We start from the raw sequence: 25,664 nt of genomic DNA on the forward strand, positions 1-25,664 counted from the left end.
AGTAGCTGGGACTACAGGCGCCCACCACCACGCCCGGGTAATTTTTTTTTGTATTTTTAGTAGAGACGGGGTTTCACCGTGTTAGCCAGGATGGTCTCGATCTCCTGACCTCGTGATCTGCCCACCTCGGCCTCCCAAAGTGCTAGGATTACAGACGTGAGCCACCGCACCCGGCAGTCTCATTAAATTTAAAAAATAAAGATATACCCTATGAATATTTCTGCCTTCATACCTAAAGCAGTACCAATCACCATTCACCAGGAAAACCTATCAGGCTGTAAAAATTTCTAGTCAAGTCCCAAGCATGACACAGACGGGGCCAATTAGAAGCGTACTACTACTAATACCCATTTTCAGTATAACCAGGAAGTAAGCCCATAAAACATGCGGCACAGTGGCTCACACCTGTAATCCCCGCACTGTGGGAGGCCAAGGTGGGCGGATCACTTCAGGCCAGGAGTTCGGGACCAGCCTGGCCAACATAGAGAAACCTCTTCTCTACTAAAAATACAACAATTAGCCGACTGAGGTGGCACACACCTGTGATCCCAGCTACTCAGGAAGCTGAGGCTCAAAAATCGCTTGAATCAGGAGGCGGAGGTTGCAGTGAACAGAGATCGCACCACTGCACTCCAGCCTGAGCAACAGAGCAAAACTCTGTCTAAAAAAAAAAAAAAAGAAAATAATAATAATAATACTCTTATGGGAGGAGGTATCTACAGCTCACACAGCCAAACCTTCATAATTGTTATCTTTGACCTCTAAATGTTTAAATTCAATATATGTTTCAAAATGTAATGTATCATTAGCAAGATTTATCTAGATGGAGTCATAACATTATCTTCAAAAACCTCTATGTCACGCTGAAAAATGACCCTAAAGATGTTCAGGTCCTAATCCCTGGGCCTGTAAGTTACCTTATAGGACAAAAGATATTTTGCAGATGTGACTAAACTAAGGATCTTAAGATGGGAAATTACCCTGAATTCTCCAGGGGGGTCCTCATTAACCCATTTATGCCAGAGGCTACAATTCGTGTGTGTGAAAAATCAGACCTTGGCGATGACCCTGAGCACTAGGATATAAATAACTCGCACAAGCTTAGCATTCCAATAATGGAACACTAGGCATAAATGGGTTAAAGTTGTAAGTGTTCTTAGAAGACAGCAGTAGAGGGACATCCAGCTACAGAAGTAGCAAGGTGAGCCCTGAAGCAAGATGCTCTGCTGCCAGCTCCTACCTCCTTCCTCATTTTAAAATAGTAATTATAGGCCAGGCACAGTGGCTCATGCCTGTAATCCCAACACTTTGGGAGCCAAGGCAGAAGGATCACTTGTGGCCAAGAGTTTAAGACCAGCCTGGGCAACACAGAGAGACCCCATCTCTACAAAAACTAAAAGAAAAGAAAATTAGCTGGGCACAATAGTACATGCCTGCAGTCCCAGCCACTCAGGAGGCTGAGGCAGGAAGACCACTTGGGCCCAGCAAGTTGAGGCTGTAGTGAGCTGTGATTATACTACTACACTCCAGCCTGGGCAACAGAGCAAGATCTTGCTCTTAAAAAAAAAAAAAAAGAAAGAATTATTAACCATTACATGTCGTGGCACAATCCACGTCCTAATCCCGGAGTCTGTGAATATGTCGCCTTGCACGGCAAAGGGAACTTTGCAGATGTGATCCAGTTGAGTCTTGAGACTGCCCTGGATTATCTGGGTGGGCCCAATGGAACCACAGGAGTCCTTACAAGACAAGACAAGAGGACCAATGTTGGAAAAGGGACACTTGATCATGAAAACAGCGGCTGGAGTGATGGCTTTGAAGGTGGAGGAAAACCAAGAACACAGGCCGCCTGCGGAAGCTGGAGAGGAAGGCAGCTCCAGGAGGCTCGCAGCTCTGCCCTGCCAGCACCTGAGCTTCTCCAGGCCCTGGAACTAGGAGGGGGTGATAAACGTGTTGTTGAACCACAGTGATTTGTTACAGCAGCAGCAGGAAACTGACACACATGTCAACATAAATAACACATTTCTGTGAAAAAATAGATCTCCAAAAAATCAGTGGAAACAGGGGCAGTGATTTGCACTTTTTGTAAATCTAATGTCTAGCTTAATAGAAAGCACCCTGATCATCACAGATACTCTTGGGTTTGGTGTGTTGGCTCTGAGAAACTCCGTCACTGTGCAGTCATAAGAGAGTAAAAATGGCAATGATCATCTTAGTATTACTTTGAAAAGAGCTTTGACCACAGAATCCTCTTGAAAGGATCTTAGGGACCCCAAGGACTCCTAGGCCAAGCCCCAGACCAGATTTGAAAAGTCTAAGTATTAAAGAATCACGCAGGCCAGGGGCAGAGGCTCACACCTGTAATCCCAGCATTGTGGGAGCCCAAGGTAGGCGTATCACTTGAGATCAAAAGTTCAAGACCAGCCTGGCCAGCATGGCAAAATGCCGTCTCTACTAAAAATACAAAATTAGCCAGGCGTGGTGGCGTGCCTGTAGTACCAGCTACTCAGGAGGCTGAGACAAGAGAATTGCTTGAACTCAGGAGGAAGAGGCTGCAGTGAGCCGAGATCACACCACTGCACTCTACCCTGGGTGACAGAGTGAGGCTCCGTCTCAAGAAAAGAAAGCAAAATTACCATTTCTAAAGTAATACACATATGTTAGAAAGTAAAAGAAAAAAAACATTATTTTAACTCTTGGAGAGTTCTGCAATATATACCGCTGCTAACTCCAAGCCCCCGTGTGGCTCCAGAGGAACAGGAAACTGCAGGGCTACACACCCGCACCCAGAGAGGCACCGAGAGAGAATGGTGCCAGCTAGCATTTTATGTCTGGAAATAACACAGCACGGGGGGCCTTTGGCTCCGTTATAAATCGTCTTCGCAGAAACGAGGCTCCCTGGCCACCCTTCAGAGCACTGTTTTAGTGTTAACCAAACACTCGCCGTGTGAAATCCATTTCTCTTGCAAACTTCTATGTGATATTGAAGATCAGAATGAGTTTATATTAACAAACATTACTTGCTTCTGTATTTGTCTAGGAAGTCATTTCACAGAAATTAAGTGCAAACTAAATTGACTATTTAACAAATGAAAGATTGAGCTTAAGTTAGAACCCAGTGAGGACAAGCACTGGGCAAGCCTTCCTAACGCACGAGTAACCTGTTTCCCACATGCCCCGAGACGCCAGCAGCAAAGACCACAGCTTAATGGCAGTCAGTGAATTGCACAACTTAACTTTTCTGTTCTTCTTCTTTTTTTTTCTTTTTTTTTTTTTTTTTTTTGAGACAGAGTCTCACTCTGTCACCCAAGCTGGAGTACAGTGGTGTGTTCTGAGCTCACTGCAACCTCTGCCTCCTGGGTTCCAGTGATTCTCCCGCCACAGCCTCCCAAGCAGCTGGGATTATAGGCACTGCCATCATGCCTGGCTAATTTTTGTATTTTTAGTAGAGACAGGTTTTGCCATGTTGACCAGGCTGGTCTGGAACTCCTGACCTAAGGTGATCCACCTGCCTCGGACTCCCAAAGTGCTGGGATTACAGGCATGCATGAGCCACTGCACCCGGCCTGCACTATGTAACTTTTCTATTAAATGCAACACTTAATGGCAGGAGATTCTTTAAAATAAATACATTTTTACAAAGAACTTGCATGGAGTTAAGCAACCAAGTAAAAGGAATAAAATCGGAAAAATAATAATTTGACAAAGGGGCCAGGAAGGCTAAAGACAATTTTAAAAGTCTCATTTCCAAGAAGTGAAATCAGGAAATCCGAGCATCTTAATTCCTTTATACCTTAAAGGAACTTCCTTGTAGCTTATAATTTAATCTCATGTTTTTTTCCTTTAGATAACAGTAGCAACTAACAAATACTAGAAAACCAGTGACTAGGCTTATGTGAGATATTCAAGAAATTCTGATTGAGTCTGAAAAACTAATAACTTTCCATATACTTTTATAAACCTCTTAAAATGTTCAAATCCAGGCACTGCTAGGCGAGCTGAGGCTGTCGAGTGAAACTATCCCATGAGACTCAGCATAATCAAGGCGAGTCCTGCAACGAAGGTTCCGTCATTAAAAAACCCACTGGACATGTGTTTTCGTTCCTTCACGTTTTACAAGGTCAATGTATTTGTTCTGTGACTCAATTTCAAAACTTTGAAATTATGCAACATTAGATCAGATAGTTCTTAGGTTTGAGAATTTCAGCAGGGCCTAAGCCCAAGAGCTGTGCTGGGGAGATAAGCAGGAGGGGGAGGCCTCACACCTCAGACAGGATCCCAGCACTGGCAGGCTGCCACGTCTTAAAATATCAGCCACTGGGTCACCAGTGACTTTCCTCTGAGTCTTCTACCTGAGCTCATATACAGCTGATCAGTCACCGATTTCAGACCCTGAGCCCTCTGCTCTATGCACCTGCCCCCAGGACTCACTCCCACCAGTGGAGGGGCGGCAGTGCTGGTGGGAGCCACGCACACCTGACCCCTGCGCCTCAGCCAGGTGCCACCTCTGCTGCCGGAACCACCACTTCCTGAAGAACCAAGGAGTCCTCGTTCTGAGACACTGCCGGTCTTGCAGGGAGGCCTTTGTAAAACTCTCTTAAGGGGCGCCGCAGGACCTCCCAAAGGCAGCCTGCAAGGAGGAGGCGCTCCTGCAGCAGCCAGCGCCGGGTGGGAGAAGCGGGCACCCACCAGCAGAGGGCGCTGCAGGCCTGGCCCCAGCACACGCGGAGGCCGCGTGCACAGCTCCACCACCCGCACCCAACTCCCTCCTGGACTGCACCAGAACGATGATTCGCATTTTTCTCATATTAACATTGTGATCATACTAAAAATTCCAGAGAACTTATGTAATTCAAACAACTTTTTAAAATATTAGCTGAAGTATTATTTCAAATATTATAAAATGCACAATCATATTGATACACATCTTTAAAGAAGAAAGCCACCATGTGCGGGGACTCACACTGGTAATCCCAGCACTTTGGGAGGCCGAGGCAGGCGGATTGCCTGAGCTCAGGAGTTTGAAACCAGCCTAGGCAACATGGTGAAACCCCATCTCTACTAAAAATGAAAAAAAAAAAAGAATTAGCCGGGCGTGGTGGCACGCACCTGTGGTCCCAGCTACTTGGGAGGCTAAGGCAAGAGAATCACTTGAACCTGGGAGGCAGAGGTTGCAGTAAGCTGAGATTGTGTCACTGCACTCCAGCCTGGGCAACAGAGTGAGACTCTGCCTCCAAAAACAAGAAAAAGAAAAAAAAAGAAAAAGAAAGAAGGGAGGAAGGAAGGAAGGAAAGGAAGGGAGGGGAGGGGGAAGGAGAAAGGGGGAGGGGGAGGGAGGGAGGGCAGGTAGGCAGGCTATGATTGGGTTTCATTAAACGCTCTTACCTGATGGAAGAAATCCTCCATGAAATGGTCTTTCTCAACCACAACAACTGTGTCTCCATCATCATTCTTCCTACACTACAATGAAAAATGGAAAATTCAGATTTTTAAAATTTTTATGTAGGCACAAATAGAGAACTGAAATACAAAAACAGTTCAATACCCACAAGATCTCAACTCACTAGAGCACCAAATTGTAACAAACTAGCAGCCACCACTATCTACCCCAGCTGAACTCCACAACATTTTCAACAGAACAGATCCTGGCTGAAGCAGCCGGGAAGGCGCAAGACCTGCACAGAAGCAAGGGGTGGCTTTCTCAGAACTAAGCTGCTTAGAATCGTTTAGTTCTCACTATGTAAGTCAACATCACACAGGCCAGTTTCACCTTCAAGAAGCGAACCTGCTTGTGTTGCATATTTTCCATGAACAGTAAAAACACTGGCCGGCCACAGTGGCTCACGCCTGTAATCTCAGCACTTTAGGAGGCTGAGGAGGGCGGCTTGCTTAAGTCCAGGAATTCAAGACCGGCCTGGGCAACAAGATTAAACCCTGTCTCCACAAAAAATTAGCCAGGCATGGTGGCACATGCCCGTGGTCCCAGCTACTTGGGAGGCTGAGGTGGGAGGACTACCTGAGCCCAGAAGGTTGAGGCTGCAGTGACCCTGTATCTAAAAACAAACAAAAACAAAACAAAACAAAACCCCAACATCATCCAGAAGAACGACCATTGATCAGGAGCTGAAGACCTGGGCTCCAGCCTCCTCCCCAACAGCCCATTAGCTTGTCTCAGTCTCTGCCTCTTGTCCATGAAATACAGATAGTATTCTCCCATCTCCATCGGAAGACCCTAAGGATAAGATATTTATCAGTGTTTTATAAGGTAACACTACTTTCATGGGTCATATTAATATATAAACCAATAAAGGCTTTTGAAATTACTTCTAGTCCCTACTCTTTTTTTTCTTTTTTGGAAACAAAGTCTAGCTCTGTCACCCAGGCTGGAGTGTGGAGTGCACAGTGGCAGGATCTTGGCTCACTGCAGCCTCCGCCTACTGGGTTCAAGTAATGCTTGCGCCTCAGCCTCCTGAGTAGCTAGGATTACATGCACCTGCCACCACACCCAGCTAATTTTTTTGTATTTTTAGTAGAGACGGGATTTCACCATGTTGGCCAGGCTGGTTTCGAACTCCTGAGCTCAGGCAATCCGCCCACCTCACCCTCCCAAATTGCTGGGATTACAGGCATGAGCCACTGCACCCAGCCCGTACACTTGTCATTCTAAGCAAAGAAGCACTTCAAGACAAAATGGCAATCAACTGACAAGCAGCAGAAACTAACATTAAGACAGACCCCACATAGTCTAACACTCTTCTCCAGGATCCCACACCACTCTAAAAACCAAAAAAGAACAGCTGAAGATACTGAGTGCCAGTGCCCAGGGTCTGCAGGAGGCAGGCCAGGTGTGTTATCTGTCAATCCTCCTGGTACCACACCCCCATCCCCGCCATGAGGCAGGTACTGGCATGGCTACCTCAGAGTAGAGCACATGCTCAATGGTTATGGTCTCGGAGCTAAGCGGTGCCGAACCAGTAGGTGAAGCCAGTCCATCTGACTTTCCAAAACTCCCCATCTTAACAGCTGTACCATGTTGAACCTCTTAAAAAGAGTAAGAGCTGTCCTTTAGTGCCAGCGCACAAGCGGCAGGCAATTTGAAACACGCTCCACACGTGTTCTCATTGGTTTTATGGGCCCCACGTTGCCAGTGAGGAGGCGGAAACACAGTGCAGGGATCACTCAGCAGGGACGGCAGAGCAGAAGCGGCCTGTGGCTGTGATTCCACACACTCTGCTCTGACAAGCACACTCTACCCTGGGGGAAGATGGGATGGGGGAGGAGCTGTGCTGTGGACCCCACTAGCCACGCAGGCCAGGCCCCACAGACTCCCCTTGCAGGGACTCCCTCTCTTAGACAGAGGATCTATTCCCGTGTGTGCCAGCCCCGCCTCTCGGGCCCACAGCCTGCTCCCTCCCTGTCTCCAAGCGCTCACTTGGGCAAACTAAATCCCACTAGCTGGGCCCGGGGTCTCACTGCTTCCCTGTGGCTATCTGCCTTCTCTTCTCAGCTGTGCGGTCTCAGAGGCACACGGCCAGGAATGATGGAATGAAGCATGACCACGTTAAGTCGTTGACTGTGCATTCACCCAAATACCCATGGAGGGGGTGGGGAGGAGGGGCGGAGAGCTGAAACTGAGCTGCAGACTGCGCTTGTGGCCCTGAGCCCAGGGCCATAAAAGTGCTTCACCCCACCCTGGAGGTGCCACGTGGCTCTCAGGGCATCTCACACCTCCCTGCTCTGTCAGTAACTTTAGGTTCTAGATTCAAAGTCACCTCATTTTTGTTTATTTGGAAAACTGTAAACATATACAAAAGTAGAAGGAATACTATGGGTGAGCCCTCACTGTCCCCATCACCCAGGCTTAACAATGGTCAAGCCACAGCCTGTCTGTTTAGGTTGACACCCGCCTCTTCCCACCACTTCCTACCCCACACCATAAGACCATCTTGAGGCAAATCCCACGAGGCAGATGCTACTGTGGAGACTGCACCTGCGGCTCCAGCAAAGAGGCTGCACCCATCTCACTGCTCCCCAGCACCACGCTTCCCTGTGAAAGCAAGTCACTTTCCATGGTGACCTTCCCATGCTGTGCGATGGCCCCCACAGTGGCGTGGTGTAAACAACTAAAGGCTCAGTCCTCCTCTCCCATGGTGACTGTCCCATGTTGTGCAATGCACCCCCACAGTGGTATGGCGTCAGTCCTCCTCCACTCTGAACCCATGGCACAGGCAGATTTTTGTTCCGAGTCATTCGCTTGCTGGTAAACAATGTGGTTCTCTACCTGTAGACCAGGAAAGATCCACATGACTGGAATATGTTTCCTCTACCGTCTTATTTCTTATTCCTAAGCCTTGACTTATATGTCTTATTTCTACCTGGAACTCTTAAAACTGATCAGATAACAGGAAACAGACCCAATAATACTGTCTTTGCTTTTCCATTCAAAAAAAAAAATGACCAAAGCAATCTTTTTGGCTTTATCCCTAAGCAACATTATTCTCATCTTCAATGAATGTCCACGTTCAGTGTTTCAAGCTGAGACAGTGCAACAGCTGTACAACAGCCATGATTATGAGAGGGTATTCATTGTAAATAACCAAACCGCTTGTGGCAAACGTTTACTAAAAGCCAGGGAATACTCTCCTATATGACATACTTGATTTCCCAAGTGTCAAAGTACAGGATAAACATTTAAATATCAGCATTCCATTTCTGTTACATGTTAACAGAAGTCTCCTTAAAAGAAGCATTATAGTAAAATCACAACTCCCCCGTGTGAATACTACTGTCAGGAACAGGTAGCAGGTAGCTTCCTGGTGTAGAAACTGTGTAACAGAAAAGAGAGTCATTGGAACACTCATCATTTATAATTCAACAGAAGCTGAACTATCACAAATGGCAGAATCCAAAGCTGGACAGAATCCTGACTTTCTTCTGCATGTTGTTCACACACACATGCTAAGGAACTTCCACACAAATAGTAACTGTAGACAAATAAATTACAAACCTTGACATAGACACAGTGGTTTTAGTACTATGTTGCTAGAATACTTTGACTTATTTTTCACAATTAAATCACTTAGGTAGAAAAAGAAAAGACTTGTAACTAAATGTAGGTAAAAGCTGGCCGCGTGCGGCAGCTCATGCCTGTAATCCCAGCACTTTGGGAGGTTTAACTGGGAGGATCACTGGAGCTCCAGAGTTTGAGACCAGCCTCGGCAACATGGTGATACCCCATTTTTGGTACAAAACATACATAAATCAGCCAGGTGTGGTGGCTCACACTTGTGAGGATCCCCCGAGCCCAGGAGATTGAGGCTGTACTGAGCAGTGATGGTGCCACTCCAGCCTGGTGACAGAGAGAGACTTTGTCTCAAAAAACAAGTAAGTAAATGCTGACTCTGGGCCAGTGTGTAACTATGGTGCTAAAGGTAACCTACTCTCTCATATTTGTGTATGGTGAATTACACTTTTATACCCACGATAAAATGTTACACTGTTTTAAATTTTTTTGTATTTTTACTAACACTTGTTCCCATTATTATTATATAAATACTTTTTAACAGGCACTTAGACTTTATGTAAGTAGTGTTATCCTTACGCAATTTTTTTTTTTTTTTTTTTTTTTTTTTGGAGGCAGGGTCTTGCTCTATCACCCAGGCTGGAGTGCAGTAGTGTGATCAGAGCTCACAACAGCTTCGACCTCCTGGGCTCAGGCGACCCCTTCGCCTCAGCCTCCTGAGTAGCTGGGACTACAGGTACACATATTTTTTTTAGAGATGAGGTCTAGCCATGTTGCCCAGGCTGGCCTTGAACTCCCGGGCCCAACCAATCCTCCCACCTTGGTCTCACCGAGTGCTGGTATTACAGGGGTGAGTGACTGCACCCGGCCTGCCTCTGCAACTTAATCATTTTTTTGTTTTTTTGGTTTTTTTCCTCTCAGCTATACATTCAGATTTCTCCACTCAGCATGTATCGCTCTAGTGTTAGGTGAAACCACACCATATGGGTCAACCTCATACACTCATCTTACCTGCTGCGTACGCTCCTTTACATAAAAAGCCACGATGTGTTATTCATCCAGGCTCCTATTGGCCCTAACATTTTTCCGTTTCCAACAATGTAACAAACCACCGTTACACGGCTGCACGCGCATGGCAGGATGGCTTTCTGGAACACACGCACATATGCAGAGAGAGGACCATGAGCCATGGGGCTGAAGCGTCTTCAGCTTCACTAAACAATGCCAAATTGCTCTCCAAAGCAGTTGCAATAAATTGGATGCCCCCAGCACGGCACGTGGACATGAGACACTGCCAGGCTAATCTTGAGCTACCAAGGGCCCATCCCTTGATCTCGCCCGAGGAATAAGGATCAAAACTGACATGATGAAGCCCGGAGAGCCTGAACTAGAGAGGATTTAAACTTGGGAGCTGGGGGCAGCCCCTTTACATCAGGTCGTGAAGATGAAGAGAAACCCACATGATCTGGCTCCAGCCAACCTCTCCAGCTCATTCATGTCTCACCTCCGCCCACTACTGACCATTCACTCACTACCGACAGCATCTTTCTGTCCCTTGCATGACCTCGTTCTCAACTCTGGGCCTCTGGACTTGCTGTGTCTTCTGCCCAGGGCGCCCTCCCCCAGCCCTGTCCACAGCCGCTTTCTTATCCACAGCTCAGCTCAAGGGGTAGCCCCCTGACCCGCCCGGCCAAGACAGCCACACCCACACCCTCACCCTGCTTATTCCCTCACAGCAAGGACTGCGAAAGACATGGATTCCTCTGCTTAGCTGCTGCCTATCTCCCAGCTGCAGCTTCCATGAGAGCAAGGACTTGTCTTTTCACAACGCAGGCATCCGGCCCACAGCAGTACCTGGCACACAGCCACCAGTCAGCGATGACCAGGTCAACGAACGAGTCAATGAATGAATGAAGAGCAAGAAAAGGGCAGACACAGACAAGGGGGAGGAGAGTGGGAAAGTACACACAAATGACAGAAGGCAAGAAATGGAAACAGAGACACACACAGACTGAGGCCTGGCAAGCACAAAATGGCCACAACACAAGGACAGGAAGGACCTCGGTGGCTCGCTCTGTCCTAACTCCATCCCTCATGGGGCTGAGGGTACTATGTGCCCTCAAGTCTGCGAGAAATCACTCGACCTTTTTTTTTTTTTTTTTTTTTTTTTTTTGAGATGGATTCTCACTCTGTCCCCCAGGCTGGAGTGCAGTGACAGGATATTGGCTCACTGTAACCTCCACTTCCCAGATTCCAGCTATTCTCTCACCTCAGCTTCCCAAGTAGCTGAGATTATAGGTGCCTACCACCACCCCCAGTTAATTTTTGCATCTTTAGTAGAGACGGAGTTTCGCCATGTTGGCCAGGCTGGTCTAGAACTCCTGACCTCAAGTGATCCTTCCACCTCAGTCTCCCAAAGTACTGAGAATACAGGCATAAGCCACCCCACCAGACCCACTCTGCTTTTTAATAAATCTCGCTTTTCTGCTTTAGGTGATGGGTTTATGTCCCTTTTAACCAAAAGGCCTTGAAGACAACAGATTCCAGTGGCATCTATATTTTTCTTACCATGGGCATTTTCAAATGGAAACACGCTGACTCAATAAATACCTGGCAGGTGCTCTGGATCAGGCACCATGCAGAATACTGAGGCTTCAGAGAACAAATGACAACATGCATCTGCCCTGAAAAGGTTGAAGAGCCGGGGAAAGGGTGCAGGAAAAAACAGGACTGCATCTGTGTCCAGAATGCCCCAAGACAAGATGGGCCATCTCTGGGAACACGCGAGGAAGGGGACACAGGAAGGCTTCCTGGTGATGCCTAACCTGAGACTAAAAAAGGTGCGAGGCTGCGTGTGGTGGCTCATGCCTGTAATCCCAGCACTTTGGGAGGCCAAGGCGGGTGGATCACCTGAGGTTGGGAGTTCAAGACCAGCCTGGCCAATGTGGTGAAACTCCGCTTCTACTACAAATACAAAAATCAGCCGGGTGTCGTGAAAGGCTGAGGCAGGAGAATTGCTTGAACCCTAGAGGCGGAGAATGCAGTGAACGAGATCACGCCACTGCACTCCATTCTGGGCAAGAAAGCAAGGTTCTGTCTCAAAAAAAAAAAAAAAAAAAAGGTACAAGGCAAGAGAGAAGGTGCAGAGGGAGAAGTCCAGTGGTTCAGACAAAGGGAGCAGCACCTGCCAGGGCAGGGAAGAGGGGGCATATCAGTCCAGAGGCAGGAGCCCTGTCGCCACCACAGGGCGACAGGTCTGGGCTCCCGGGGAGCTCTTCCAGGGATCAGTTATTTCTTAGAGTCGCTGCTCCTTGCATTCAGAATAGACCTCACGTTAAAAACAAGAAGTGATTAATCTGTGAAAATGGACAGATTTTGCTCTTCAAATCAAAGGACATGTTTAGATATATAAATGAGTAAACCTATTATAGTTAAGAATAGAGAAACTATACACTCCAACTGTAGGAACTGTTTGTATGAGAACACACAAAATACAAAAATTCGGCAGGATTGCATAAATTATGAAATTCTAAACTATAAATACATGCATATATAAAATTATGTTCGTATATGAAATTCTTAGTATTTTAAGTTCCAATGAAATCTCTTAATCTTATTTTATCAACTGGAACCTGAATCTTCACTATGCAACATTCCGCACTACATGGGCAAACATAAGTTTTCAAAAAATCACTTTTAAAAATATCTGAGCAGTGTTTTCCGCCCTTTAAGAAATTATATTTGCAGGCCGGGCATGGTAACTCACGCCTGAAATCCCAGCACTTTGGGAGCCCAAGGTGGGCAGACTGCTTGAGTTCAAGAGTTGAAGAGCAGCCTGGGCAACACAGCGAAACCCCACCTCCACAAAAGTATGAAAATGTGCTGGGTGCACACGCCTGTGGTCCTAGCTACTGAGGAAGCTGAGGTGGGAGGATGGCTTGAGCCTTGGAGATCAAGGGTGCAATGAGTCATGATCGTGCCACTGCAGTCCAGCCTGAGCTACACAGCGAGATCCTGTCTCAAAGGAAAAAAAAAAAAAAAGAGAGATTATATTTGCAATTCACCACCTTGAAACCAGGATGAAAAATAATGTTCTCATTTCTTTTAGGTCAACTAAGAACACCACATAGCTACTGTATATTTACTGTTTATTATCATGCAAACAATTCCCACAGATGAAATACGTGGTTTCTCTGTTCTTCACTGTAATAAATACATATATCATCTATATATCAAATATAATAAAGATATCAATGTGCATAAACTTTTTTTAAAAAAGTAATCAAAATACGTTTGGGGTGGTTATGTTATAGAATAGCTATTCCGTTTTGCTTACGTCCTACAGTGAATTTCATTACACCTCGGTCACTCTTCCTCCCCAGGCTGCATGCAACCAACCGCACCCACCCTCAGTTCACTGCTGTGTCTCTCTGCACCCAGCACATGATCTGCTGGAGGCCTGACACTCAAGTACCTGTTGGACGGGCGAGTCTTTTACTTTCTGTAAATCAGAAATATCTTCCTGGATTTAGAGTCTAGGAGATCTGGACCAAGTCACGTAAACTTTCTATGCCCAAATGACTGGTTGCTCAAAAACAGAATCACTGGTTAGAAACTAAATCTGTCAACACAAATTATATTGAGCAAATTAATTTTTAAGCCCTTTCCATGTAATTATCAGAGGTACATTTTTCTCAGGAACAAGCTTCAATAGCTAATAAAATAAACTTTTTGGAAGCATCACAAATATTTTGTTAATGTGGACATTGTAGATGAGGCATTTTAATCAACAAAATATTAAACTTTACCTAGAAAAAAAAAACACCAGCCATTTAGAAGCATGGTTGTGAATACACATTCAACTACTCTACGAACTACTTGGAAAGGACACATTTCCTGGGGGGGAGAAGTTAAACTTGTATCTGGTAACTTTAAGATGGGTTTTTAAATATTAAAAGTTATTAAACTTCAAATTCAGTTTTAACTTACTATTTTATACTAGGGAGAAGGTTGCTCTTTTTTCTGTTTTTGAGACAAAGTCTCAATCTGTCTGTCCCCCAGGCTAGAGGGCAGTGGCAAAATCTTGGCTCACTGCAACCTCCGCCTCCTGGGCTCAAGCAATCTTCCCACCTCAGCCTCCTGAGTAGCTGGAACCACAGGCATGCGCCACTACACCTGGCTAATTTTTTGTATGTTTTTTGTAAAGACAGGGTTTTGCCATGTTGCCCAGGCTGGTCTGGAACTCCTGAGCTCAAATGATCCGCCCGCCTCAGCCTCTCAAAGTGCTGGGACTACAGGTGAAAGCCACTGTGCCCGGCCAGAAGGCTGCTTTCTATAACTTCCTAAAAAAAAATCTGGTAAATATTAATCACACTTATAATTACATAGCACTTCCTCCCTCCCACCTTCTCCCAGAGCTTCACACATTAGATAATTTTATGCTTCATAACTCCCTCTATGAGGTGGACAAGAGCGATACCACTGTCCCCATTTTACACACAAGAAAAAGTTTTGAGAGGTTTAAAAATTATTTGCCCAAGATGAGAAACTCCAGAAGTGGAAACTTCCACAGCTTTCCTCTCTGACTGCTCAGTGGCTGTATCTAAAGCAGGATGGTATTGAAGTAGACGAGCTGACTCCTAGCTCCGCCACTCTAGAACAAAACTGATTGACATGTTCTACTGTTTCAGGAAGGGTTGGGATATATAGAAACTGAGTGACAAATAATTGCCTTATTTGCTTTTTGCTATTCAAGCCAAGAAAAGGTACCTTCTCATGATTCCCCAACATATAAATTTGGCTATCTTTTGCTAAAATAGTCACAGCTCTCACATTCAGTGACATTTTTTGTTTTTTGTTTTTTGTTTTTTTGAGACAGTGTGTCACTCTGTCACCCAGGCTAGAGTGCAGTGGCATGGCACAATCATGGCCCATGGCAGCCTCTATCTCCTAGACTCAAGGAATCCTCCTAGCTTAGCCTCCTGAGTACCAGGGACTACAGGTGCGAGTCACCACACCTGGATAGTTTTTTGTGTGTGTTTTGTTTTGTTGGTTTTTTTGAAAGAGTCTCTTTCTGTCGTCCAGACTGGAGTACAGTGGCCCGATCTCAGCTTTCTGCAACCTCCGCCTCCTGGGTTCAAGCGATTCTCCTGCCGCAGCCTCCAGAGTAGCTGGGACTACAGGCGTGCGCCACAACATCCGGCTAATTTTTGTATTTTTACAAAACAGGGTTTTGCCATGTTGGCCAGGCTGGTCTCAAACTCCTGACCTCAAGTGATCCACCCAACTCAGCCTCCCAAAGTGCTGGGATTACAGGCATGAGACACTGTGACTGGCCTCCTGCTAATTTTTTAATTTCTTTTGAGAAACAGAGTCTCCCTATGTTGCCCAAGCTGATCTCCAATACCTGGGCTCAAGTGATCCTCCCACCCTAATCTCCCAGACTGCTGGGATTACAGGCATGAGCCACGGCTTTTCTTCATTAAATAAATATCTAAGCTCCTACTACACGGCACTGAAAGATAATCTACCGGGCAAGACAACGCAACTATAATTTGCTGTGTTTAAGATGGTATTGATCTGTGGACCACAGGGAATATTTGTCCATTAATAAAAAAGGAAAAATCACTGTGAAGAAACTTCCTTGGAAAGAATATAAAGCATAATTTCTATGATCCTAAGGATGAAATCATTGCCTTTCTCAACCAGAGCTCCTCATCTGAACCACAGAACACAGATAATTATTTAAGTGGCTCTTTTCTCTATTCTCCCACTCGGGGGTACATAACAGCTCCATTCTAGCAGAAGAGGAGAGAGAATAATTCATTACATGCAATGGGTGCCGGAGGGCTGTGGCCTTAGCAACCCTGTTCTGAGGCCGCCAATAATTTAGAGACCAGGGGCTGTCTGTGCACACACGCAGCATGAGTTAGTACCTGTACTGTAAAGGGAAAAAGTCATAATTACTTCTGTTGGCCTAAGCTGTCCTGGGTTAGATAAGCTTGGAAAGTGCACGACCATCGCTATCATTTCGCTGTCACTGCACCATGCACAGTTCTGTTACCTTTACATGTGTAGAATGCATCAAAATCCTTCCAAAATTTTTAGTGACCTGCTTTTCCCTTGCTAAAGTAAATAATTTGCTGTGTGCTCGGCTGTTGGCGCGTTAGGTGTGTTCAGAGTCAACACACACAGTCCCAGTTCCCAAAGCAAACTATTGGGGAGATCAGACACGAGCTGCTGTTCTGTTGTTCCTGCTCACCCCACCGCAAGCACCCAGCACTCTAAGGCGCCTACATGTCACACCTATCTGTTGCCTCCTGCTTGGTGCAGGGTCCTGTGTGAAGCCCCAGGAATAGAGCAGCGACCAAAGGGACTCGGCCTGCTCCCTGGGGCTGAAGCCCGCTGCGGGGACACCGCGGGGTCGACCACGGTTAAGCCGGTGGGTAAGCGCCAGAGAGAATCCGCCAGGCGGAGTGACCGACAGGGAGTCCCGCTTGGAGAGAGGGTCGAGGCCGGGACCTTCTCGGCTCCCTCCTCCTGCCCCAACCCGCCCTGAGAACTCCGCCCAGGAAGCCCCAAGACCCCGCCCTGGGGACCCGGCCCGGAGCTGCCACCCTAGGACTCCCCAAGACCCCAGCCCTCGGGACCCCACCCGGGGCGCCTGCCCAGGACTCCCCGAGGCCCCCGCCCCCTCCGAGCCCCCAGCCCGCCCGCCCCAAGACCACGCCCTGGGGACCCCGCCCGAAGCCCCCACCCTAAGACTCCCCGAGACCCCCGCCCTGGGGACCCCGCCCGGAGCCCCCACCCTAGGACTACCGGGACCCCCGCCCTGGGGGCCCCACTAGGAACCCCGGCTCAGGACTCCCTGAGACTCTGCCCGCAGCCCCCGCCCCCGAACGCCCGAGATCCTCGCCCTGGCGACCCACCCGGAGCCCCGCCCAAGACGCCCCGAGCCCCCGCCCGCCCTCCAGACCCCGCCCCGGCCGGGCCTGAACCGCTACCCGCGGCTGCCGCTCACCGCGGTCAGGTCTGGCAGCCGGTCCCGCATCCCCGCCGGCCGGGCAGCGCGCCCCGCCGCTCAAGCCTGTCCCGAGCTGCCTCCAGCCGGGCCGCGGGCTCTCCGGTCGCCACCTCAGGCTCAGCGATCCCGGCCCCACGCCCGCCCTCCCTGGAGCCGGCGCTGCCACGGCAACCGCGCCCCGCGCGCTCTGCGCATGCCCGGCCCGCGCCGCGCCCCGCACCCACCCACACGGTGGCGGCGCTTTCCTGCGGGAGCCCGGAGGGGCGGGGCCTGGAGGGCGGGGCCTAGGCGGGGAGGGGAGGGGCCTGGGCGGGGAGGGGAGGGGCCTCGGGGGAGGGGCGGGGCCCGGCCGAGCCCCAGGCTGGCCAGTCTGCTATAAGTGCTGTTTGTCTCTTCTTGATCTGCTTTTATGCTTTCACACTCGTTATTTTATTTATTACAATGTAGAGCATTCAACGAATAGTGACGAAGAGCAAAGCTCCCGGAATGTGCGGGGTGCAGCTTTGGGTAATACATATGCCGAACCTTCTCTTTAAGTGTCCACGCCCAGCCTCGGGTGTGAATGAAGGAGAGGAGACCACACGTGATGCTTAAGGAGCATAACATGGTAGGGGGCGGCAACGGGAAGAGCGCCCGCAGGCCCAGCCCAGGAATGCAGTTCTCGCAGGAGAAACAGGCAATACAGACATAGACAAATAAATTATAAATGGGAAAAGAAAATAAGGGCATGGACACCGAGAAGAACCGGCAGAGAGGTCGTCACGAAGGTGCAGGAGCTTAGGTGAACTACACAGGTTGGCGGAACAGTCCCCAAGACCACCATCACCTCCGACACCAACGGCAAGTTCTAGCGGTTTCCAAAACCACCTTCAAGTTCCATAATTTGCTAGAAGGAATCACAGAATTCACTAAAAACTACTGTACTCACAACTATGGTTTCTTAGCAGGGAAATTGTACAGATTAACATCAGCCAAGGAAGAAGGGCAGATGGGGAAGTCTGGGAATTACAGCGTGGAGCTTCGAGGTCCTCCCGTGGTCCTCTCCCTGTGTAGTCAGGCCTCATTACTCGCCCTACACTGATGTGTGGTCATACACACAAAGTACTGCCAGTCATTTGCAGAACTTTTACTGGGCTCTATTGCACGGGCGTGATTGATGGATGGTTTGATTGCTCTCATGGTTGATCTCAGCTTCTTGGTTAAGTGATATCCATGTAACCCTAAGCCCCCACCATAAATCACACTGTTACTCTCTGGCTAGGCGAAGACTCTCAGGCAAACAAAGATTGCCTTCCAGGAGAAGGCAAGGCCAGACTTCTTTTTAAACAAGGTTAAGGTCTTTACTGCCTCCTGGAGGAGATGGCTTTGATCTGACCAGAAGGCATCGCTAAGAAATCTGCTTGAGAGCAACAGGCTACACAGTAAAAAACAGGACGTTTTGGACTTGGTTCTAGGTGTGATGTGGTTCTGTTACCCGATGGAAGGTCTTGACGGCCAGTTGTCCAGGTGGGTGTGGTGGCATGCACCTGTAATCCCAGCTACTCAGGAGGCTGATGCATGATAATTGCTTGAACCCGGGAGGTGGAGCTTGCAGTGAGCCAAGATTGCACCACTGCACTCCAGCCAGGGCAGTAGAGTGAGACTCCCTCTCCAAAAAAAAAAAGATACGGTTTTTCTCTCCATACCCTGAACTTCCCCACCAGAATGCCTCCTGGACCCTGCAACGGGCAAGCACTTTTCTTTCAGCCTCTTTGCCTCAGCCACCACCATTTTCATTCTCCCTCTCTGGTACATACTGGCCCCTCCCTCATTTCTCCCTCTCCCCCAGTGGATTTTTCTAAAACGTATAATAATATTGGCAGCAGCTGGATGCTGTTGAATTGGCAACCAAAACTGTTTGTTTGTTTGTTTGTTTGTTTGTTTGTTTGAGACAGGATCTTATTCTGTCTCCCAGACTGGAGTGCAGTGGCACAGTCATAGCTCATTGCAGCCTTGAACTCCTAGGCTCAAGCAATCCTCCCACTTCAGCCTCCAAAAGCTCAGGGACCACAGGCATGAGCCCACCATGCCCAACTTCAAAACTTTCCTTATCCTGCCAGAGAAAAAAATGAAATTGTGAATAATATGTAATTTATCATTTTTGTTCATATTACGTACATACATACATATGCAGTCAAGGTGTCTTGGAGGTCAAAACATCAGTCAGGTCACAACAGTGGGTTCAAAACACCATTATAACAGCCAAACACTAACGCTGAATGAAATCTACATGGAGGCTGAGGTGGGAGGATTGCTTGAGCCCAGGCGTTGGAGGCTGCAGTAAGCTGTGATCTTGCCACTGCTCTCTAGCCGAGTCCACAGAGCAAGACCCTGTTTCTAATAAATACATAAATAAATGTTTAAAAAACTTAAAGAAAGAAGAAAAAGTGAAAGAGGAAGAGGAAGAAGGAAAAAGGAAAGGAAGAAAGAAAAAGGAAAGGAAGGAAGGAGAAAAAGAAAGAAAAGAAAAAAGAAAGAAAGAGAGAGGAAGGAAGGAAAAGAAAGAAAGAAGAAAGGAAATAAGGAAGAAAGAAAGAAGAAGGAAGAAAGAAAGAGAAGAAAAGAGAAACAAAGGGCTATGTTACATTCCTGAGAAAATCTGACTGGAGCCTGGGCAACATAGCAAAACCCTGTCTCTGCAAAAAGTTTTTAAAAATTATCTGGGCATAGTGGCATGTGCCAGTAGGCAACCCAGGAGGCTGAGGGAGGAGGATTGCTTGAGCCCAAGAGGTCAAGGCTGAAGTGAGCTGTGATTGTGCACTCCAGCCCAGGCAACAGAGTGAGACCCTGTCTAAAAAAATGCATATATATATACACACACACACACACGCACTATAAATATATAGTATATACAAACTATATACACACATATAGTATATACAAACTATATACACACATATATAGTATATACATGCTATATATACACATACAGTACATGCTATATATACACACATATAGCATATGCAATATACTATGTATATACTACATAGTATAGAGTATATATAGTATATATACACATATGTATATAGTATGTATGTATGTATATATGCACATATGTCTATACTATATATGCATATGTGTATATATATGCATTTTTACTATGTGTATACATACATATATGTATATATGTATAGATGCATGCATATATGTTTATATGTATATAGTAATGTATACTTATATATGTGTATGTATATATACTATATATAGTATTTACATAGTATGTACTATACATAGTATGTACATATACCATGTATAATATATATATTTACATAGTATATACTATACATAGTATGTATATATACCATGTAAATATATATATTTACATAGTATATGCTATACATAGTGTATATATACCATGTATATACTATGCATGATATATACTATATATAGTATGTATATATTATATGTGTGTGTAGTATGTATATACTATATGTGTGTGAAGTATGTGTATACTATATATGTATAGTGCACGTGTGTGTGTGTATATATGTATGTGTTTTTTAGACAGGGTCTCTGTTGCCCAGGCAGGAGTTCAGTGGCACAATCACAGCTCACTTCAGCCCTGACCTCCTGAGATCAAGCAATCCTCCTGCCTCAGCCTCCTGAGTAGCCTATAGGCACATGCCACCATGCCCAGCATATACATAGAGTATGTATACTGTATGTATAATATGTATATACTATATATGTGTGTATAACGGGTCAAGTGCCCTGTTTAACTGTGATTCTAGGACTTTCTATGCTGGCCCACCTCTGGCATCTTGCACCCCTTCCCCATGATTCTTCCCTCAGGGTGGGCAGCCCACATGTGTAGTGCTTTCTTCACACTGAGGAAGTGAGCATGTGCAGTATGTTTAGGAAGCTGTATGCACGCCCATCTGAGGCCTTCTTCCCTTTCCTGGTGGAGAGCCGCCGGGAGGTCATACTCCACCATTCTGTCTCTTAATGCACATGCTCAGGCTCACTTGCCCAATACCTGATTTTTTTTTTTTTTTTTTTTTTTGAGATGGAGTCTGGCTCTGTCGCCTGGGCTGGAGTGCAGTGGCCGGATCTCAGCTCACTGCAAGCTCCGCCTCCCGGGTTCACGCCTCAGCCTCCCGAGTAGCTGGGACTACAGGCGCCCGCCACATCGCCCGGCTAGTTTTTTGTATTTTTTTTAGTAGAGACGGGGTTTCAATGTGTTAGCCAGGATGGTCTCGATCTCCTGACCTCGTGATCCGCCCATCTCGGCCTCCCAAAGTGCTGGGATTACAGGCTTGAGCCACCGCGCCCGGCCAATACTTGATATTTTATTGGAAGCCCTGTCTGCGTCTCCCTGGCACCTGCATTCAATTAACACTCTAATGTAACAGCTGCGGACCATCAGGAGATTGTCTGTCCCTGGCGCCAGCTGCTGAGTTATCATTTTGAGACAGGCAGTGTGATCATTGTTGAACCAGGACCTGATGATCTCCTGACATTCCTGGTGGGTCAGGAGAGAGCCCTCTCCTGCCCTTCTCATGCCTGTCTAACTATCTGTAACAGGTTGAAGAACGGGCCCCAACAGAAATACACCCTAATCCCTGGAATGTGTAACTATGTTACCTTACATGGCAAAGTCCATAGTCACAGGTCATAGACTTTCCTGGAGTATTGGGAGTTAGCTCGATCTAATTACAAAAGCAGAGCACTTTCCCCAGCTAGAATAAAAGATGTAGCAGAGGGGGAAGTCAGACCCCAAGTGTAAGGATTTGATGCACTCTTGCTAGCTCTGAAATGTAGGCGCCCCATGGAAGGGCCCAAGAGAGACCTCTAGGAGCGATGGGTGGACCTCAGTACACAGCCAGCAAAGAAATGGGAACCTCAGTTCTTGAGCTGCAAAGAACTGCATTCTGTCAGCAATAGGAGTGGGCTTGGAAGTGAATTCTCCCTTGTGCCTCCCAACAAGAGCCCAGGGGCTGCACCTTGTTTTCAGCCTTGTGAAACCCAGAGGAGAGAGCCAGAGGAGAGAGCCAGTGCAGCCTTGTGAAACCCGGAGGAGAGAGCCAGTGGAGCCCACTCAGGCTTCTGACCTACTGAATTGGGAGCTAACAAATGCGTTATTTAAAGTCGCTACATCATTTTTGTTTTGTTTCCTTTTGTTTAAGACAGAGTCTGGCTTTGTTACCCAGGCTGGAGTGCAGTGGCATGATCTCTCTGCTCACTGCAACCTCTGCCTCCCAGGTTCAAGCGATTCTCTGATTCTCCTGCCTCAGCCTCCTGAGTGGCTGGGATTACAGGCGCCCACCACCATGCCCAGCTAGTTTTTGTATTTTAAGTAAAGACGGGGTTTCGCCATGTTGGCCACGCTGACCTCGAGCTCCTGACCTCAAGGGATCCGCCTGCCTGACCTCCCAAAGTGCTGAGATTACAGACATGAGCCACTGTGCCTGGCCCTAAAGTTGCTACATCTTTATCATTGTTACAGCAGCAACAGAAAACTAACAATCATTTAGTAAAATTAGGCATTTAGCTCCTGAACAATAGGGAATATAGCCCGGAAGACAGATAATATATTATGTACCCCTTGTCAAGAAATGTTACAAGTGAATGAATGAACAGGGCAAGGAAGGTGATTTATTGATCTTGGTAGCCTTGCCTACCCCACACAGCTATGTTTCTGGTGGACATGAACTGAATAAATCAAATATTCAGTTAGTCCCCAGGGAATGAGAAGGGGCTATATAGCGTTAGAACGGAGCTGAATGCATTCTGAAATCACAATGGGAAACAGATGTGAGAGTTCACCGGCTGCAGACTCACGGGCAGGATACACATCTTCTATTCAGTCTAACATACCCCAGCTTTCCTCTGCACAGTCTAGGATTTTCCTCCGCACCACTGGTTTTATTTCTCCTACTTGACTCACCCATCAGAAATGGTTGTTGGCCAGTGTTCATGCCTTTGGGAGGCCAAGGCCAGCAGATAACTTGAGGTCATGAGTTCAAGATCAGCCTGGGCAACATGATGAAACCCCGTCTCTACTAAAAATACAAAAATTAGCTGGGCATGGTGGCGGGTGCCTGTAATCCCAGTTACTTGGAAGGCTGAGGCAGGAGAGTAGCTTGAACCCAGGAGGCGGAGGTTGCGGTTAGCCGGGATCACACCACTGCACTCCAGCCTGGACGGAGCAAGACTCTGTCTCAAAGAAAAAAAGACAAGAAATGATTGTTTGCAGCAGCCTTGATTTTTTTTTTTTTTTTACTTTTAAGTTCAGGGATGCACGTGCCAGTTTGTTATTTAGGTAAACTTGTGTCATGGGTGTTTGTTGTACAGATTAGTTCATTACCCAGGTACTAAGCCTAGTAGCCATTAGTTATTTTTCCTGATCCTCTCCCTCCTCCTACCCTCCACCCTCCAAAAGGCCAGAGTGTGTGTTGTTTCCCTCTATGTGTCCATGTGTTCTCGCCATTTAGCTCCCACTTCTAAGAGAGAACATGTGGTTATTTGGTGTCTGTTCCTGCGTTCTTTTGCTAAGGACAGTGGCCTCCAGTTCCATCCATGTTGCTACAAAGGACATGATCTCGTTCTTTTTTTATAGCCTTGATTCGTAAGCACACTGAAGTTTGAGCCCACACTCTAAAGATTAGAGCACATTGGTAACACGGCATGCGCATTTATGGGATTCTTAGATTCATATTCATAGCATTTGTGTTCCTCGGCGTACAAGCCTGGCTGAACACCCCGACTATTCAGAATAAGGCTTCCAGCAAGTAGGCAGAGAAGCCGGCAGAAAGGGAAATGGGGGAGCGGGGACTTAGTATCGTGTTTTTGTTTTTGTTTTGAGGCAGGGTCTCACTCTGTGGCCCAGGCTGGATGCAGTGGCACCATCTCGTCTCACTGCAGCCTCTACCTCCCTGAATCAAGCAATCCTCCCATCTCAGCCTCCCAGGTAGCTGGGACTACGACTGTGTGTCACCACGACCCACTAATTTTGTTTATCTTTTCTACAGACAGGGTCTCCCTATGTTGTCTAGGCTGGTCCTGAATTCCTGGGCTCAGGTGATCCACCCTCCTCAGCCTCCCAAAGAGTTTTAAAAGCACTGAAACCTTAAGAACATAAGCCCTTCATTATAAGGAATGATATTGCCTTACAAAAGATGATGACAAATTTGCTTCATAAAATGAAGAAAAGATTTACAAATACTCTTTACTGCGTCCTACAGTAAAATCTGAGAAAGTTAATAAACACTGAGCAAGTGAAGCCAGCATAGTGGCTTACACCTATAATCCCAGCACTTTGGGAGGCAGAGGTGGGAGGATCGCTTAAGTCCAGGAGCTCAAGACCAGCCTGAGCAACATAGCAAGACCCTGTCTCTACAAAAAATAAAAAATTAGCAAGGCATGATGATGCATACCTGTGGGCCCAGGTACTTGGGAGGCTGAAATGGGAGGATTGCTGGAGCCCAAGAGGTCAAGGCTGCAGTGAGCTGTGATTGTGACACTGCATTCCAGCCTGGGCAACAGAGTGAGACCCTGTCTCTATTAAAAACAAAAAACATGGCCAGGCACGGAGGCTTGTGCCTATAATCCCAGCGCTTTGGGAGGCCGAGGCAGGTGGATCATGAAGTCAGGAGCTTGAGACTGTCCTGGCTAACACAGTGAAACCCCATCTCTACTAAAAATACAAAAAAATGAGCCTGTAGTCCCAGCTACTCAGGAGGCTGAGGCAGGAGAATTGTTTGAACCTGGGAGGCAGTGGTTGCAGTGCACTGAGACTGCGCTACTGCACTCCAGCCTGGGCAACAGAGTGAGACTCCATCTCAAAAAAATAAAAATAAAAATAAAATGTAAAAAAAACAGGCTGGGCATGGTGGCTCATGTGTGTAATCCCAGCACTTTGGGAGGCCAAGGCAGGCAAATGACTTGAGGTCAGGAGTTCAAGAGCAGTCTGGCCAACATGGTGAAACCCCATCTCTACTAAATAAAATACAAAAATCAGCCAGGTACGGTGGTGGGTACCTGTGCTTCCAGCTACTCAGGAGGCTGAGGCAGGACAATTGCTTGAACTGGTGAAGCAGAGGTTGCAGTGAGCTGAGATCATGCTACTGCACTCCAGCCTGGGTGACAGAGCAATACTCCATCTGAAAAAATTAATTAATTAATTAATTAATTAATTAAAAAACAAAAAACAAAAGCACTGGTGAGTGAAGCCATTTTGGGCATTTCACCACAACCCAGCTGCCAGTTAAATGTAGCAAGTGAGTGGACCCCAACCAACACCACCAGGAGCAGAAGAACCAACAAGCTGAGCCCTGCCCATATTCCTGACCCTCAGAATTGTAAACCAAAAAGTATCTGAGACAGGTCTCAATCAATGTAGGTTAAGGAGATGCCTAGAAAAAATAAACACAGACTCACAGAAGCAATCATTGGTGGCCTGTGCCTTTCTCCAAAAATGATTTTGAGGGCTTTAGTATTTAAAGGGGAAAAGCAGGTTTCAGGGGAAAAGGGAGGATGTAGTCATCCACACGCTGCAAGAGAAAATGAGCAGGTAGGGGAATCATCAATTATGTATTCATCTAACTCTTTATTTTTTATTTTTGTATATATATTTTAGTA

At 46.9% G+C, this 25,664-nt stretch overlaps 2 protein-coding genes across 5 annotated transcripts in view; one reads left to right on the plus strand and one right to left on the minus strand.

The window, feature by feature from the left end:
- The window catches only part of STX2 (syntaxin 2), a 51,521-nt gene extending 34,293 nt beyond the window's left edge, over window positions 1-17,228 (minus strand). For all 4 annotated transcript variants that reach the window (XM_050747704.1, XM_050747703.1, XM_050747702.1 and 1 more), the window contains exons 1-2: window positions 17,043-17,228; window positions 5,386-5,460 (exon numbers count right to left, since the gene is read on the minus strand). In XM_050747704.1, coding sequence (XP_050603661.1) covers window positions 5,386-5,460; window positions 17,043-17,072 — 105 coding nt within the window. In that variant the 5' untranslated portion in view covers window positions 17,073-17,228. The remainder of the gene's footprint in view (window positions 1-5,385; window positions 5,461-17,042) is intronic.
- The window catches only part of RAN (RAN, member RAS oncogene family), a 288,165-nt gene that overhangs the window by 234,843 nt on the left and 27,658 nt on the right, over window positions 1-25,664 (plus strand). The window lies entirely within an intron of this gene.

Source organism: Macaca thibetana, chromosome 11 (genome assembly GCF_024542745.1).
Source record: "Macaca thibetana thibetana isolate TM-01 chromosome 11, ASM2454274v1, whole genome shotgun sequence".
Taxonomy (NCBI): domain Eukaryota; kingdom Metazoa; phylum Chordata; class Mammalia; order Primates; family Cercopithecidae; genus Macaca; species Macaca thibetana.